Genomic DNA, 19,244 nt, shown 5'->3' on the forward strand with positions numbered 1-19,244 from the left:
TGACATTGACCCGTTAACTAAGTGGATGCTGAAGCTTTTCAGTGACAAAACTGTTCGGAAAACATGTAATCTGCCTAGTGCTCCTTTTGTTTCCCCACAGGAAGGCCTGAAGCCTGGAGACCGAGTGCTGATTAAAATCATCAAAAGGAAAACTTGGAAAGCTCCGAGGTGGGAAGGACCCTACATAGTGCAACTAACAACCCCCACTGCTGTGAAAATCCAGGAGAGAGACACTTGGATCCACCAGAGTCATTGTAAACTGATTAAAAACTTTCCACAGCAAGAAGCCCAATTACCTTCACAGGAACCCCATAACTAAGAGCTGATGAAGATAATGATGATGATGAAGTTATGTAAACTTTTACAGGGATAATGGTCGCCTCCTCGGGAGGGGGGGCTGGGTAGGAATTTTTTCTCTATTGGAGAGTTTTTGCCTACTCAAGGGACAGATTATTTTGAAAGTTTTTACATTCTTTTTTACCTTTGTGCTTGAATTTTCCTTTTAATATTGTTGTGTTTTGCATATTAAACTTTGATTACTGAATTCCCTATCTGCAATGCATTCATGATGTATGTAGTGAAAATCTTTTTAGAAGTGCTATATGCTGATGTTTTTATGTATAAGAGGAGGGAAATGTTAGAGTGATAACTATCCTGTGTTTCAACCAGAAGGGTCATAAACTTTTATGACCTCCTGTAGGTCATGAGGCAGAATCACACGGATGTGTGACTTCCATCCAGCCAGTTGGTCAATTCACACTATCTTGTTACCTGCATCCTCCCAGACAATGATTACTGGCTCTTCTGTTTTAGGCCCGCCTGTTTGATGTTGTAAACTGTTAATAAAAGGCTTTGCCATGAAGGGATCGGTGGGAGAAGGTGATGGCTTTCCAAGCCAGCATTCTTCTCTCCACCCGGCACACGCTGACGTCACAAAATCCCGTCTCTGTGTTGATCATTTTCCTTTTAATCTTTTAAACTCACATTTCTCTGGATTAAAAACCCAACAAATCTTCACTTAAATAAATCCCTACGAAAATAAGCTGAGAACAGAAAGAAGGACTTTAATTTTCTCTTGTTTCTCACAGTAAACTGAACGACTCGGTCCAATGACTTCATGTTCTGATCTCTGGATCATCAAACTCATCCTGCAGGAAGTTGTTCTGTTCAATATGGAAAAGTCCACAAACCAGATATGGTTCTAAACTGCTTTTCCTCCTGGATCATCAGTAAATATGTGACACAGAGATCAGGATGGGTTTACAGTTAATTGGACAGAAATTGATGCAAATGATTTGATTCAACTCTGAAAGATTCTTTCAATAAAAGCAGTGAGAAAACAGTCAAGGCACGGTCATTTTATCTTTTTTCTATTGAACATTTTAGAAACAAAACACTTCAAAGTGCTTTACATGAATAAACCATAAGAAATGGAAACACATGGAATTTAAAAAATAAAGGCAGGTAAAGAAGAGTTGGAAACTTAACATAGAAGCTGTCATGATGGGTTTTCTCTGAGTAAAGCCCAAGATGCAGAACACACACGGAGAGACAGGTTAAAGTCCAAAGAGTTTATTAAAGGAGCACAAGCACATGAATATGAAACCGGGACAGTTCAGGCAGGAGGTTGGTTCACTGGGGTCTGTGCAGGGAACGGGGGATGGCTGGATTACTGAGATAATGAGGTGCTTAGCCTCTAGCTGTAAGCTAGCTAGGACAGCTTGGATCTGAGCTTCCAGCTCAACACAGAGAACAACAGGGGATAATCCACATGGTAACCTCTGGGGAACTCCTCAAAGAAGTCCTCAGGTTTCTTCCACGTAGGGATCTGCGGGTTGGCTCACCAGGGCAGCTTAGCAGGTTGATTTTCCAAGAGCTTCAGGCTTGATACTGGTTTCCTGTGATGCAGCTCTCCCAGAGCTGCAGACTAGAGACAGGTTGCCAGAGAGACAGCTCTTCCAGGGCTTCACGAAGGGACAGGAGGTTAAGCTCATCCAGAGCTTTCACGAAGGGGCAGGAGGTTAAGCTCATCCAGAGCTTTCATGAGGAGACAGGAGGTTAAGCTCATCCAGAGCTTCCACGAAGAGACAGGAAGTTAAGCTCATCCAGAGCCTTCACGAAGAGACAGGATTCCAACTAAGATCAACACTGCGGCGTGGGATCAAGGTCAGGCAGGAGCTTATGAAGGAGAGGTCTTCTAATGAGAGGATTAGGAACAGGTGTGCAGGAAGGTTCCAGCTCCAGAAGACCCACAGCGCATCCTGCTGGAGACAGAGGGTAATCTCCAGATCCCCACAGTAACTCCAAACCTAAGGGAAAAACAAAGAGAGCAGAAGAGGATCCTCGGCGCTCTCTGGTGGGCAAGCTTGAAGATCCCAACAGAAGCTACAAGTGACAAAATTTCAATTATCACTTTAAATCAAGTTAGACTCTAAATAAACAGGTTTTTAACCTTGATTTAGAGGAACTAATTGTTTTAGCAATTTTGTAGTTTTCTGAAAACATTAAACACTTTTGTTTAACTTGTAAATTTAAAGATCTCATTAAAGTAATTATCAGATTGACATTGTTCTCAGTTCATAATTAACTGAAATTTCAATGATCAGGTTGATGCAAAAACAATGAAAATAACTTTAGTTTTCCATTAACAGCTCAAATCCCAAACCAGACCATGGACATTTAAAGTGATTATTATACTTTTAATATAGTTGGAAATTGAAGAACGAACATTTTAAAATCCGAAGAGCAATGATTCTTTAACAGGTAATAACAAAAAAGGTAAAATCCTTCCTTCATATACAGTGGGGCAAAAAAGTATTTAGTCGGCCACCAATAGTGCAAGTTCTCCCACTTAACCTTCCTCTTGTGTTAGTTTTCTGCTGCCATCTGTAGTGTTAGCGGGTCATTTTGGACCCGAGTATTAAATCAGCCATAAAATACCCTAAAAACAATCTTTTATCATCCAATGTTTTTCTTAACTCTTGTTTAGCTGATTGGGCTCCCTTATCTATTAAAAGATTGGTTTTAATATTTTTTTGTGGCCCCCTGGGCCTTTGTTTTAGCAGCATACCCCTCGTTTTCAATGTCTAAAAAGTGGTCAAATGAACCTTAAGAGAAGAAGGCAACAAAATAATCAGTTGTTCTGTTACTTGAGTGCAACTGAGAGATATTAAAACACATTTCATAAATGTTCAACAAAAAAAAAAGATTTTAATTTTAATATTATCAAATATAGTAACATCTATGGTGTTTCGGGTCATTTTTGACCCGTATATATTTACTTCAAGACAAGGGCAAAAACAAGTCTTTTTTTCCCCACACAATAGAACTTGAATACAATATTTATATTTGTGTATATTTACACTTTTGGTGTGTTCTTTGCAGATATATTTGTTGCAGGTGAAGCACACTATGTAGGTTTTTCTGTCCATTTTGCTAGGGCAGACCTGACACCTCTTTCTTTTTGAGCGAGGTGGTCTCACTGGCATTGTGGCTGTGGATGGAGTGCTTGAGGCAGGGCTGGCTGCAGAGGGGGAAGGTGATGATGCTCTTCTTGTTTGCTTTGGATGTGGATGGCGTATTTGGTGACCACTGCAGCTGTCTGACCAAGTCTGCAGTAGCTGGGTCTCGGGGCACCCGTTCCCATTGTTCAATGTGCGGCTTGACAAGGGAATTCATGAGCTCCTCAAGAAACATTCTCCACTTAGTGTTTTGGGTTGAATTCCACCCTTGGTGAATATGGGTCCATAACACAAATGCATTGTATGCAGACACATTGAGGATGTTGTAAAACACAACCATTGGCCACCTCCTGGTCATTCGCTGGCAATTGTAGGTGGCAGTCAATTTGTCCAGATTGTCCACTCCTCCTGTCCTTCACCAGCCACATTTCAGCGGGCAGCTCAGGTTTATTTTTTTTTATGGTGCCCACCATGGTGAGTTTCCTCCTGAGAAGTTCTTGTCCAAGGTCATAGCATGTAAAAAAATTGTCACAAGTGATTTTGTGACCCTGCAGTCCAGTAGTCAAATCGAGGACTACCCGTTTTCCTTGTTTTTTCAGGGATGCATCTTGCAGATTTCCCTGTGTAAATCTGTAGGTTCCACTCATAGCTTGTTTTAGCATCACAGGCTGCCCAGATTTTTATGCCATATTTGCCTGGCTTGCTGGGCATATATTGCCGGAACGGGCATTTTCCTCAAAAAGGGAGAAAACGTTCATCCACTGTCACCTCTGGCCCTGGGTTGAACATCAGTGGAAGGAGTTGCACCCATCTCTCCCAAACATCCCTGATGGGAGCAAGCTTGTCAGATTTTGCTCTGGTGTATCGATTGTCAAATCTGAGGACTCTTGAGATCATCTGAAACGTCCAAAGAGACATTGTTGCCCGTTCTCAGAGGCCTGCTCATCTCCATCGCTAAAATCCTGTGTCCTCTGCCTCATTTGCAGCAAAGATGTGATCCAAAGCTTTATTTACAGTGAATCTTCTCCTCATTGTTGCATCCTGTGAATTGGCGATGTGTACTCTTCAAGTCACCACCTCTACACTCAAATGGCTTGACAAGCCTGGACATGTCTCCCTTTGTTTGTTTTCACAAAAAGGCAAAGACAAAAGGCCCTAAATTAAGCTGAAGTGGTTGAAGGAAGATCCTGTTGGTTGATTGTGTGTTCATGATTACATTTTAGGCATTTTTTATTGTTTTATAATCAACAATTTTAACCGGGTCAAAAATGACCCGAACACCACAAAAGTAATTTTTTTCACCAGAGCACTTTATAATTTAGTAAAAAAATTAAATTTGATTTTACTTTGTTAAAATGGAAGTCCTTGACAAAGTCAAAAAGTTTCAATGCAAAAAACAAATGTATGATGTACTTTTATGCATGCTAAAACTCAAAACGGGTCCGTAGGGACCCTAACACCATAGGAAGGTTAAAAAGATGAGAGAGGCCGGTAATTTTCATCATACATGTAGATATACCTCAACTATGAGAGACAAAATGAGAAAAAAAAATCCAGAAAATCACATTGTCTGTTTTTTAAAGAATTTATTTGCCAAATATGATGGAAAATAAGTATTTGGTCAATAACAAAAGTTAATCTCAATACTTTGTTATATACCCTTTGTTGGCAATGACAGAGATCAAACGTTTTCTGTAAGTCTTCACAAGGTTTTCACACACTGTTGCTGGTATTTTGGCCCATTCCTCCATGCAGATCTCCTCTAGAGCAGTGATGTTCTGGGGCTGTCGCTGGGCAACACGGACTTTCAACTCCCTCCAAAGATTTTCTATGGGGTTGAGATCTGGAGACTGGCTAGGCCACTCCAGGACCTTGAAATGCTTCTTACGAAGCCACTCCTTCGTTACCCGGGCGGTGTGTTTGGGATCATTGTCATGCTGAAAGACCCAGCCACGCTTCATCTTCAATGCCCTTGCTGATGGAAGGAGGTTTTCACTCAAAATTTGACGATACATGGCCCCATTCATTCTTTCCTTCACACGGATCAGTCGTCCTGGTCCCTTAGCAGAAAAACAGCCCCAAAGCATGATGTTTCCACCCCCATGCTTCACTGTAGGTATGGTGTTCTTTGGATGTAACTCAGCATTCTCTCTCAGTCAGAAATTGACGTGGACTTTCTTAGGCAGTGTTCCCCCCATGCCTCCCCCCCATGGAATTCTAGGGGAGGCTTTAACATGTAAATGAACATGCTGTGAGCTATACAAATGCAAATCAGAGTTGCAGGGGGGGTTTTACTCCAAGTGACATTTTTCTAAAAGGTAAGAAAATCTCTGATACAAAGAGATCAGGCTCAGTATAGCCTCTTACATTTTAGCTAGAATTGATTTATTTAATTAAAGTATAGAGACCAAAACAGATCTTTAGCTGACAGAGCAATACATTTAGAGCAGTAATTATTTAAAAAAAAATTGCATTTAAGATAAAAAATAAAATGTTGTCTGTCAATATGCTCAATTCACAATTACTTAAGTGGAAAAGTTTCAAGAAATGAGTCTGAGATGATTCACTTCATAACATGGCGCATTATCCTGCTGGAAGTAGCCATCAGAAGATTGGTACACTGTGGTCATAAGGTCCGGCCAGGTCAAGATCCGCAATTGCAATCGCACCAAACAGGAAAAAGAACATCGACAAATTCCAGTTCGTCAAATTAAAATATAGCAGCAACAGATTGGTGACTAGAAATTATAGCACAATTCTTATATATATATAAAAAAAAACTAACACCGTTTATTTAAATGATTGGATCCAAACTATTGGTTTATTCTATACCGAGGGACTTAAACTTTAATCAAATCCGTTCAAAAGAAACTTCTTATTACAGGAATGAAAAGAGATGCTGAGTTTGGAAGTAGAGAACAAGTTCATTCAAAAAAAGCAGTTTTGAATTATCCTTATCCCCGTTACAAAAATCTACATATATATATATATATATATATATATATATATATATATATATATATATATATATATATATATTTGGGCAGAAACTGAACATATGCTGGATGATGATGGGATTTTTTTAATATGTCATATTAAATTAAGCGCTCACAGGGTTCATACAGGAATGAGTGACTCTAATTCATGGGCGTAGGTTTGCATAGGGACCATAGGGACATGTCCCTACCAAAATTTTGAACCGACCTAATTGTCCCTACCAATAATTTGATGTGAGCAACATGTTTATAATTTCAAGGGGGTAGGTTTGATTTGAACTTTGGTAGGGACACTATTGGTCGGGTGTCATTGGTGCTATGCATTATGCATGCCCTTTTTTATGCTCGATGTGAGAATCCGTACTGATAAGAGGAATTCATTGTTAAAAGAGAAAAGCAGCATTTTGCTCCATTAATAAAAATTTTATAAGCTCTACACTCATTAGACGCTGTTTATCAATATTTGAAGTATCACCGGCTCTGATGAATGTGGAATTAGGACTGTTTTCCACTTTGAAAATGGTTTCATTGGAACGACTAACACAGAAGGTAAATACAGAATTTTCTTTTGAAGATATAGAATTGTGCAGAGTTAAACCCCACTGTTATATTTTTACCTACTATCCTCTCTCTGTATCGAGCAAAATAATACATTCATTAAGATATTAACTACACTATAAAAGTTGAACATCTGGGCTGTAGTTACTCTGTGTAGCCCATTTGATGTATTTTATCTGGGGCTGAAAAAATGAATCGTATTAATTATTTCAATAATCGTCAACTAATTTAGTATGTGATTCATCATTAACTGGAGTATAGAGACCCTAAAACATACAGTAATATAAATGTCAAATATTTATATTTCATGCATCATTATTACTGGATATCTGTGTTTCCTATAATCATATAATGTATAAGTGCATTTTTAATAGTAAAGGATTAAATGAAACACAACCTTTTATCATCATCCTATATTGCTTACTGTCTGACTGTTTAAATAGCTCCTTATGTATATTTTCTTTTTAGTGGTATCATCTACAAACACAACACTAAGAATGTGCCTAAGTTTATTCAAATATAAAATCACTTTTAACAATTATAAAAACAATGTAACACTATCTTATCTGTAATTTAATAATATCCAACAATAAACAGCAAGATTTGAGCATTATTTACCAGACATTAATGTTTGTACTAATTTACTTATGGACCGAGTGGAAATCTATGTAAGATAAAATCAATGTTAATAATGTTCCTCTGTTTGTTCTTGTCTTTATCCTATTTCTAGAAGTATAAATAGTCAATTAAATTACTATCATTATGTGGAACCCTAATTATGCTTTTTAAACAAAAACAAAGCAGATGTTTAGGCGCCATTTCTTCTTGTTATACTCTATAAGAGAAATAACACCTGCTAATAATTATACCTGAACTTCCTCAAAGAGTAATCAAAAAATGAAAACAGTAATATCAACTAAATATCGGTAAAAAGGAAACCCTCACATTTTCTTTTTTAGTTGGCTGTGGCTAAGAATCAGAAATGTTGATGGCTTACAGCCTTTATTTGCCCATTTTTCCAGCAGTCTTCAGAACTCCTGGCTGACTCAGAATATTTCGTTTTATAAAAGAAAAAAAAAAGGTTTTTGTTTTTTAGTGTACATGATATTCATTTTTTTAATTGGAACTAGTTTTGTAGCCTAATATTAATTGTAGTAACCGCTGCATTCTAGTGTGAATAAATTTTCAATTTTGTACTCCAAGCACACACGGACTAGAAAACAGCCAATCAGAAAGAGAGAAGGCGGAACTTAAGGCAGAACAACCAATGAGAGTTGAGTTAAACAGCGCAGCAAAGTTCCATGCGCTGCTACATGAAAGGGACAGGAGAGAGCAGGCAGAGGAGCTGCGAGAGGAAAAGAAGCCACTGCTGCAACAACTACTGCTGTAAATTATAAACATGTTGCTCACATCAAATTATTGGTAGGGACAATTAGGTCGGTTCAAAATTTTGGTAGGGACATGTCCCTATGGTCCCTATGCAAACCTACGCCCATGTACATTATATGATTATAGGAAACACAGATATCCAGTAATAATGATGCATGAAATATAAATATTTGACATTTATATTACTGTATGTTTTAGGGTCTCTATACTCCAGTTAATGATGAATCACATACTAAATTAGTTGACGATTATTGAAATAATTAATACGATTCATTTTTTCAGCCCCAGATAAAATACATCAAATGGGCTACACAGAGTAACTACAGCCCAGATGTTCAACTTTTATAGTGTAGTTAATATCTTAATGAATGTATTATTTTGCTCGATACAGAGAGAGGATAGTAGGTAAAAATATAACAGTGGGGTTTAACTCTGCACAATTCTATATCTTCAAAAGAAAATTCTGTATTTACCTTCTGTGTTAGTCGTTCCAATGAAACCATTTTCAAAGTGGAAAACAGTCCTAATTCCACATTCATCAGAGCCGGTGATACTTCAAATATTGATAAACAGCGTCTAATGAGTGTAGAGCTTATAAAATTTTTATTAATGGAGCAAAATGCTGCTTTTCTCTTTTAACAATGAATTCCTCTTATCAGTACGGATTCTCACATCGAGCATAAAAAAGGGCATGCATAATGCATAGCACCAATGACACCCGACCAATAGTGTCCCTACCAAAGTTCAAATCAAACCTACGCCCTTGCTCTAATTTAATGCTATTTTAATGCTATTTGAAATGATTTTAATGCCATCAACAAGAACCATGTACATAAGTTATTAGTGTACATGAAATACGAAGGAGCTGTAAGCAGAGTTCCATGACTCCTGTATGTATGTAAACACACACACACACATACACTATATTGCCAAAAGTATTTGCTCACCCATCCAAATTATTGGAATCAGGTGTTCCAATCACTTCCATGGCCACAGGTGTATAAATTCAAGCACCTAGGCATGCAGACTGTTTTTACAAACATTTGTGAAAGAATGTGTCGCTCTCAGGAGCTCAGTGAATTCCAGCGTGGAACTGTGATAGGATGCCACCTGTGCAACAAATCCAGTCGTGAAATTTCCTCGCTCCTAAATATTCCACAGTCAACTGTCAGCTGTATTATAAGAAAATGGAAGTGTTTGGGAACGACAGCAACTCAGCCACGAAGTGGTAGGCCACGTAAACTGACGGAGCGGGGTCAGCGGATGCTGACGCGCATAGTGCGAAGAGGTCGCCAACTTTCTGCAGAGTCAATCACTACAGACCTCCAAACTTCATGTAGCTCAAGAACAGTGCGCAGAGAGCTTCATGGAATGGGTTTCCATGGGCGAGCAGCTGCATCCAAGCCATACATCACCAAGTGCAATGCAAAGCGTCGGATGCGGTGGTGTAAAGCACGCCGCCACTGGACTCTAGAGCAGTGGAGACGCGTTCTCTGGAGTGACGAATCGCGCTTCTCCATCTGGCAATCTGATGGACGGGTCTGGGTTTGGCGGTTGCCAGGAGAACGGTACTTGTCTGACTGCATTGTGCCAAGTGTAAAGTTTGGTGGAGGGGGGATTATGGTGTGGGGTTGTTTTTCAGGAGCTGGGCTTGGCCCCTTAGTTCCAGTGAAAGGAACTCTGAATGCTTCAGCATACCAAGACATTTTGGACAATTCCATGCTCCCAACTTTGTGGGAACAGTTTGGAGCTGGCCCCTTCCTCTTCCAACATGACTGTGCACCAGTGCACAAAGCAAGGTCCATAAAGACATGGATGACAGAGTCTGGTGTGGATGAACTTGACTGGCCTGCACAGAGTCCTGACCTCAACCCGATAGAACACCTTTGGGATGAATTAGAGCGGAGACTGAGAGCCAGGCCTTCTCGTCCAACATCAGTGTGCGACCTCACAAATGCGCTTCTGGAAGAATGGTCAAAAATTCCCATAAACACACTCCTAAACCTTGTGGACAGCCTTCCCAGAAGAGTTGAAGCTGTTCTAGCTGCAAAGGGTGGACCGACGTCATATTGAACCCTATGGATTAGGAACGGGATGTCACTTAAGCTCATATGTGAGTCAAGGCAGGTGAGCAAATACTTTTGGCAATATAGTGTATATACGTATATATATATCCTCTAGCTTTTTCTCCGCCTGGAGCAATATAATATATCTGACGAAATTGTTTTTATAAGCATTTTTTATTAAAGAATTATAAATACTTCGATAAACATATTTAAATAATTTTAGTGCCAATTAAGGCCTTGATTTAAAAAAAAAAAAGAATGATTTTTTAATTATTTTTATTGATCCGCGGAAACCCTGGTTCATCTCGCGCATGCTCTCTACGATCTCCAAGAAACTCAGCGGCGCGGTCTGCAGCCACAGTGGAGGATGTATGCTTTGCTTTGTGCAGGCGGTCTGGAGCGGAGAATGGGTGATTTCGGGGTAAAACTCCTCTTGGACGCGATGGCAACTCTGCATCGAACAAGACTAACTCAAAGAAGAGATGCTTGCGGTAAATATATGTTCGATTACTGCCTGCTAAGCTAAAAGCAGCCTAGCCTAAGCTACGGCTAATAGCAGCCTAGCCCAAAGCTACGGCTAATAGCAGCCTAGCCTAAAGCTACGGCTAATAACAGCCTAGCCCAAAGCTACGGCTAATAGCAGCCTAGCCTAAAGCTACGGCTAATAACAGCCTAGCCTAAAGCCACGGCTAATAGTAGCCTTGCAAGAACAAGCTTTATTAAAGTGTATTTTTTGTGATTCACAGGAAGCTGTACGCCGTCTTCACAACTCGGAGACTAATTGCAGGCGCTATGAACCGGAGCAAGGGTAAGATTTAAAGAATATGCTTTCATTCTGCGGTAAAAGGAAATGGATACGGATAGATACCGATCATAGCTGTACATTTTGTTTTCACAGACCTCCTATTTGCTCGGAGTCATATCAGCAAGTCCAGATTTGCACGATGTTGATAAAGACGACATTGTGTGTAAGTGACTTGTTTTAATGTTTTATCCTTCCTTGTTACTGTGACTTGCGTTTGATTTTTTATTCATACCACTCTCATTTAATTGTTTTCCAGCTGCCTGTAAGACGTATTTTCAGACGGTACGCAGGAGCTTCAGATATACGCAACCAGCCAACACGCTGCGTGCGGAGGCTGCCAAGTAATCTGCTCCGAGTCGGGCCAGAAGAAAGAGGGTAAGACTTTATTTGGTGACTATTTTTCAGGTGCATTGATAGATGTGTTGTGTCCATACGCAGTGCGCAGATTCATTGTTTTTTTTTTCAGCTGCTGAAAGCGAGGCAGAGTGTGCTAGCAGATGAGGAAGTGGAACTCTGGAAGTCCGCCACCGTCAGCCTCATGTCCGACGAAGAAGATGGCGTCGTCGGCGGTGTCTCTGGATGGATTGTACGGTCGCCGCTATTTCGTAGGCCGGATCTCACTGAACTCTGTGTTAAGCTGCAGTCCCGGTTAGAAGCGATGCCGAAGTACAGGGCCACGCACAGTAGGCGTCTGCACATAGGACCTGCCTCGGAGGGAATGCTGCCAGTTACCTCCAACCCCGAGGAAGCAAACGGACGGTTCACGGAGTTGTAATTTTTAGATACGCATGTGTTTGGATACTCGTTGTATATAGTTGTGTGTGTTTTAATAAAGCTCTTTCTTTGCATAAACAGCTTCCTGGCAAATGTTCATTTCCTGTATAAATTCATTCATGTCCTTGATGGTAGCCTAATAATTGTGTAGTAGTGTAGGATAACATAAATACACAGCATATGAATGAATAAATATATGAATGAATAAATATATATTCATATATATATATATATATATATATATGTAAATTTATATGTACATATATATATATATGCCAACCAATCACGAGCGACTTTACTTGTTTAAAAAGAAGTGGTTCCGTCCAATACTCAGTAAGAAAATTAAAGCCTGGCGTGGCCACGTTTGGTTTTGCTGCCAATCACGAGCGATTTTACTTGTTTGAGAATAGTGGTTTCAGCCAATACTGAGTAGGTTATTCAAGCCAGACCTGGCCAGCCGCGCGGGTTTACTGCATTCATATGCTAATTAGGGCCATTAGTACAGCTGATCGCTCTCCACATACGTCAGAGTCCGTTTCCAACAATTTGTGGCACGACAAACGCGGACAAGCGCGGATAGCAAATTGTCGGAAACTGACGAAAATCAGGGAGATCTGCGGGAGTTTACGGGGGTTTACGGGGACGAAAATCTCACTTTTCATGCAGTGTCTCCTCCAAACACGACGAGTAAAGTTTTTACCAAAAAGTTCTATTTTGGTTTCATCTGACCATATGATATTCTCCCAGTCATCGTCTGGATCATCCAAATGCTCTCTAGCAAACTTGAGACGGGCCTTGACATGTACTGGCTTAAGCAGGGGGACACGTCTGGCACTGCAGGATTTGAGTCCCTGGCGGCATAGTGTGTTACTGATGGTAGCCTTTGTTACTTTGGTCCCAGCTCTCTGCAGGTCATTCACTAGCTCCCCCCGTGTGGTTCGGTTCTGGGATTTTTACTCATCGTTCTTGTGATCATTTTGACCCCACGGGGTGAGATCTTGCGTGGAGCCCCAGATCGAGGAAGATTATCAGTGGTCTTGTATGTTTTCCATTTTCTAATAATTGATCCCACAGTTGATTTCTTCACACCAAGCTGTTTGCCTATTGCAGATTCAGACTTCCCAGCCTGGTGCAGGTCTATAATTTTGTTTCGGGTGTCCTTTGACAGCTCTCTAGTTTTGGCCATGGTGGAGTTTAGAGTGTGACTGTTTGAGGTTGTTGACAGGTGTCTTTTATACTGATAACGGGTTCAAACAGGTGCCATTAATGAAGGTAACGAGTGGAGGACAGAGGAGCCTCTTACAGAAGAAGTTACAGGTCTGTGAGAGCCAGAAATCTTGCTTGTTTGTAACTGACCAAATACTTATTTTCCACCATATTTCGCAAATAAATTCTTTAAAAATCAGAGAATGTGATTTTCTGGATTTTTTTTTTCTCATTTTGTCTCTCATAGTTGAGGTATATCTATGATGAAAATTACCGGCCTCTCTCATCTTTTTAAGTGGGAGAACTTGCACTATTGGTGGCTGACTAAATACTTTTTTGCCCCACTGAATATTTATATACAGTGGGGCAAAAAAAAAAAAAAAAAAAAAAAAAAAAAAAAAAAATATATATATATATATATATATATATATATATATATATATATATATATATATATATATATATATATATATATATATATATATATATATATATATATATATATATATATATATATATATATATATAGTTTTATTTTAATTTATATGTTTACTGTAAGTTGAAATGTTAAAGAGTGGGTAAGAATAGTGAGAAAGAAATTATTCAAGTTAATCTTTAGCAATAGAAAGTTTAGCCATTTAGCTATGAAAGATGCTGCAACAGCACCACCTGCTGGAGGCAAACTGACAAGACAGATTGTTTTATTTAAAAGTTGAATAACAGGTTAAAGAAACTGAAAGTATTTTCAGACGTTATTGAACTGAGAGCTGAGACGCCATTACTGGGTGTTAGATCTCTGCTGGAAAAAGAGAGAAATATATAGAGGATTTTAAGGAGAAGCTGAAACTTTGGTGAGTCCTGCTGTTGAAACAATTCATTGGAAAATGGCAGAGAGAGCTATGGAAAGTTTCCTGAGCTGCCATGTGTGTTCAGAGACTTTCAGAGATCCAGTGTCTCTGAGCTGCAACCACAGCTTCTGTTCAAACTGCCTGAAGAAATTCTGGGAAAAAACTGGAAACAAGAACTGTCCCATCTGCAAAAGAAAATCTTCCAAGGATGGTCTGATAATAAATTTTGGACTGAAGAAAGTGGCTGATATTTTTGCTGGAAGACAGAAATCTGGATCATCTGAGACAGAAAGATGAGAAAAGCAGCTGATGGTGGTCTGCAGTAAACACCAAGAAGACCCTAAACTTTTCTGTAAAGACGAGCAGAGAGCTGTGTGTCCTGTCTGTGAGTTTTCTCTCCACCAGAGTCACAAAGTGGTTCCTGTAGAACAAGCAGTCAGTGAGCTGAAGGAGCAGCTGAAATCTGACTTAAAGTCTCTGCAGGACAAGAGGAACAAACACAAACAGGTGGAGAAAACATACAATGATGTGATTGAACACTCTAAGAAGCAGCTGTTGTCCACAGAGAGACAGATCAGAGCAGAGTTCAACAAGCTCCACCAGTTCCTGAGAGAGGAAGAGGAGTCCAGACTGGCAGCTCTGAGGGAGGAAGAGGAGCAGAAGGGGAAGACTATCAGCAGAGAGATGAAGAGGATTCAGGAGCAGATCTCCTCTCTGTCAGACAGTATCTCTGCTGTTGAAGAAGACCTGCAGAAAGACCAGGTGTCGTTCCTCAGCAGTTATAAAGCCACTCAGAGCAGAGCCAGAGCCCAGAGCTCACTGTCAGATCCACAGCTGGTCTCAGGAGCTCTGATAGATGTGGCCAAACACCTGGGCAACCTGTCCTTCAGAGTCTGGGAGAAGATGAAGGACAAGGTCCACTTCAGCCCTGTCATTCTGGACCCAAACACTGCTTATGGACGACTACAACTGTCTGATGATCTGACCAGTGTGAGATATGGAGACACAGATCAGAAGCTTCCTGATAATCCAGAGAGAAACACTAAGTACACCAGTGTTTTTGGTTCTGAGGGCTTCAGCTCAGGGAAACACAGCTGGGAGGTGGAGGTTGGAGATCATCCTTTCTGGACTGTTGGTTTGGTTAAAGAGTCTGTTGACAGGAAGGGAGAGAGATGTGTTTCACCAAAATATGGAATCTGGTGTTTGTGGCTTCGTGATGGAAAATACAATAATGTTGTTGGTCAGATTCTCAAAGTGAAGAAGAGTCTCCAGAGGATCAGAGTCCAGCTGGCCTATGACAGGGGGGAGGTGTCCTTCTACGACCCTGAAGACATGTCTCTTATCTACACTCACAGAGACACTTTCACTGAGAAACTTTTTCCTTTTTTAGCTGTTGAAAAATCTGCTAATGCTAAAACATCTGACATCAAAATCAGTTAATCTGATTTGAATGTGTTTGGAAAAATACTTTAGATTTTTTTAATGTTGGAAAATTATTGTTAAATGTAAATTACAATTTTAATGATTTTATTTAATTTTATTTGATTTTAAATAAAGATGTAAAGTCATTATTTGTTTTGTTAGCAACCTCTGAGCAATGAGATTTTTGTTTTTTATTTTCTTGACTCCTTTATTACTTTTTAATTACAATATTTAACCCATTTTCAAGGTTTCAATAAATTCAGTTTGGTTTAATTAAAGTTTGTCACAATATAATTTTCTACTGAATAATTTCTCCAAAAATAGAAAATCTAATATCGAATTCTAAGATACATGGAGTATTCTTAGGTACTAATGTCAAGAAAACATTGATTTAATCTAAAATATAATCTCATAAAAAGTTTTGTGAATCGTTTAGAACACCTTAAAGGGATAGTTCGGGATTTTTGACATGAATCTGTATGGCATCCCCATCACCAGTGGCATGCAATCACACTGACTTACCCCTGGCAGCATCCTGTGAGCAGAGTTCTCGTCCAGCTTTGGTCAAGCCGAAAGTAGTCCGGCAGGTTTGCTAGACCCAGCGAAATAAGACGTTTCTCTTCCCAAGACATTATGTGTTCAAAAGAGTGATATTTTTGCATCCCAAAAACATTGTAGTGGAAAAAGTCACACGTCGTTATCACTTGGTCCTATTTTCTCTCTGTTCGTATCAGTGCGCGCCGTCATTCTGACAGCGAGCTCAACTTTGAGGAGGGCAGGAAAGTCGCTGTTGTTTGTGATGCAGAGAGCAGCTGCTGCAACTCTGACATCCTCATCAATGGAAAGGTTCTGTATCTCGGGCATTACTAAATCCCACTCGTGGCAACAGTAGCATCCACCTCTGTCTGCATTAATTCGCACTTGAAACAAGTGCACCATGATTTGTCGGCCACCCTGAATATCGCAGCTCCAGCTGAGGCTCCTGCGGCTCCGGCTTCAGCTTCCATCACTTCTCTGTCCACCCTCTCTCTTTCTGCCCGATCTAACTCCATTTGTCGAAGTTCATCGTCAGTGTACTCGGGTTCATAAAGATATCCCTTTGGCTCTAAGTGGAAGTCGATGTTTTCCTCGTCGCTCTCGTAGTCAGACATCTTCCCCAGTAGTAAACAATCGCGAATCAAACAGGTAGGCCCTTAACCTGACAACAGCCAGATGCATGCCTCGCTCCGCCTAGCTCCTAGCTGGGCGGAGCGAGACATGCATCTGGCTGTTGTCAGGTTAGTAGGCCCTAGCTGTCAGGTCATGGTGTCGCGCGCACTGATACGAACAGAGAGAAAATAGGACCAAGTGATAACGACGTGTGACTTTTTCCACTACAATGTTTTTGGGATGCAAAAATATCGCTCTTTTGAACACATAATGTTTTGGGAAGAGAAACGTTTTATTTCACTGGGTCTAGCAAACCTGCCGGACTACTTTCGACTTGACCAAAGCTGGACGAGAACTCTGCTCACAGGATGCTGCCAGGGGTAAGTCAGTGTGATTGCATGACACTGGTGATGGGGATGCCATACAGATTCATGTCAAAACTGAATTGAGAAAGCTTCCTGGAGAGGTGGCGAAACGTCTTCAAATCTTGAAAACCAAGTCCAGTGGATATTTTTTGAATTTTTACGGAATGACTATGACCTGGATGACTGAGAACCTTCATCAGCATATTCATGTCAAAAATCCCGAACTATCCCTTTAAAGTTTCTACTTAATAAAGTACATAAATATAAATATTTGTCTGTTCCATTCTTGATCTTAGAAACTCTCTACAATAAATCAGGTTGTTTTATTTTATTTTCATATTTCTTCTATATTTTCATTTGAGTTAAACTCAACTCACTAAAAACTTTGGAAGCTGCACAGATATAAAACTGATAGATTGAAACAATCATAAACAAGTGTTTCTGAGTTTAATAATCTTGAAAATAGATGCTATAATCCAGAATATTGATCATAACATGAATCTGTTTATGTTAGTAAAGTCAGAATAAATCATAAATCAACCCTGAAGATGAAAATGTTGAATCTCTGATTGTAGATGCTCCAATCAGCTGTTCAACATTAAAGTAAAACAACAGAACTGCTGTTTTCTCTTTGGAAATGATCCAAAATAAATCAGAACGATTAATTCAAACTGACAGACCTAAATAGGACTGATTATTATGAACATCTGTGTTTCAAATATCTGCATATCTCCATAGAGACAGGTGATTAATAGAGCATAGAGGTGAGGAACCGTCTCAGTTTGACTTGTTTCCAGACAGCAGTTCTCACATCTGTATCATGTCTTGGACTCTGCTGTCTGTACAGTTCTACACTGAATGGGATTGGATGGAGACACAGATTTGACCAGTCACTTCATTTTAGACTCTGATTATTCTGTTTGTTTCTTGTTGAATTCAAACTAAGCAGTTCAGTGATTTCCAAACAGCAGATTAATCCAGTCCAACCAACACAGGATGCAGTTATATATGTCCATTTTTATTCCTGCTTCATATTCATTTCACAGCTAAGACAAGTCAGTGTCCAAAACTGATCAGCTTTGTTTCAGCAGAGCTGTGATTATTTTTTCTATCAGTCTGTCTTTTAATGAGCAGCTCTGTTGAGTCTGACAGTAAACTGGATCCAGAACAGAACTGGGTCCAGAGTCCTCATGTTCTGGTTTCTGTCGGCCTGCAGAGCTCCTGCAGCTCCTCCATGATGGAGGATAATAAAGCTCAAAGTGCAGGAAGTTCTATCTGGGCAGAGAGTCAATGTCCAGCTCTGATTGTGATCATAAACATGCTATCATCCTGGTTAAACATCAACTCTACATTTAACAGGGCTGTCAACTCTCACCCATTGGGTGTGAGACTCATGCATCTCAGTGACTTTACATGCTATCACTCCTTATCCCCAAATTTTCATGCTACAAAATGACAGACATTAAAACTCAACTCCATTCCACTTATGTATATATAAAAATACCATGGAGATAAAAACCCAGTCATCGTTTTAAACACAACCTTAATGCTAACATATAATGACATGCCAGGTTCATATCCAGTCCCTATTTTTGCACCAGCTAATCTATTCACTGTGCTGAGAGCAGCAGAGGTGAGGGACCTGAGGCAAATATTAAAAAAATACTGGGATTTCCGAGCATTTATGACAAGGTTAGTCATATTATTTTATCTTATTTTATCTGGAATGAGATAATTCACTTTGTAAATGTAGGATATAATCAAAAGGTTTGTATTCTCTATACCTAGTGCTTTTTTTAGTGAGCATTACTCCTTGTTTGCTCTGATTCAGTCCCAGTTTTAGTACATTTTTGGCTCACAAGTTAAATAATTATTTCTCAGTTTAGTTTAATAATCTCCTGATAATTTTTGGAATAATTAAACCAACACTAAACTAAACCAAATACTTAAAGCTTCCAGGTTTGCCTCTCAAACCTACAGGAGGTCCACAAAAAGAAAAATAACCATTGCATTTTATTTTTCAAAAGATCAGCAACCCAAGAAAAGACCAACCACATCCATAGAGGATGCGCAGAACAACCCAGTTATCCAGGATAACTGGATAACTGGAACCAGAGGGATGTTCTTATTTTATTATTACTTATCATATTTTTTTTATTCTTATTTTGGTCCACTGAATATGTTTAAAAACTTAATTTACCTCAT

General features: G+C 39.6%; 1 protein-coding gene across 1 annotated transcript; it reads left to right on the forward strand.

Moving 5' to 3' along the window:
- The first annotated feature begins 14,061 nt into the window (after positions 1-14,061).
- Positions 14,062-15,543, forward strand: LOC119790959 (nuclear factor 7, brain-like). The gene has a single exon (XM_038296736.1). The coding sequence runs from the start codon at positions 14,413-14,415 to the stop codon at positions 15,541-15,543; it is 1,131 nt and encodes a 376-aa protein (XP_038152664.1). The 5' UTR covers positions 14,062-14,412.
- Positions 15,544-19,244: the final 3,701 nt, after the last annotated feature.

The sequence above is a fragment of the Cyprinodon tularosa genome, unplaced genomic scaffold, assembly GCF_016077235.1.
Source record: "Cyprinodon tularosa strain WSP-4 unplaced genomic scaffold, ASM1607723v1 ctg376, whole genome shotgun sequence".
Taxonomy (NCBI): Eukaryota; Metazoa; Chordata; class Actinopteri; order Cyprinodontiformes; family Cyprinodontidae; genus Cyprinodon; species Cyprinodon tularosa.

Coding starts and splice junctions, on each gene's coding strand:
- LOC119790959 (XM_038296736.1), top strand. CDS start 14,413: ATGGTGGTCTGCAGTAAACACCAAGAAGACCCTAAACTTTTCTGTAAA.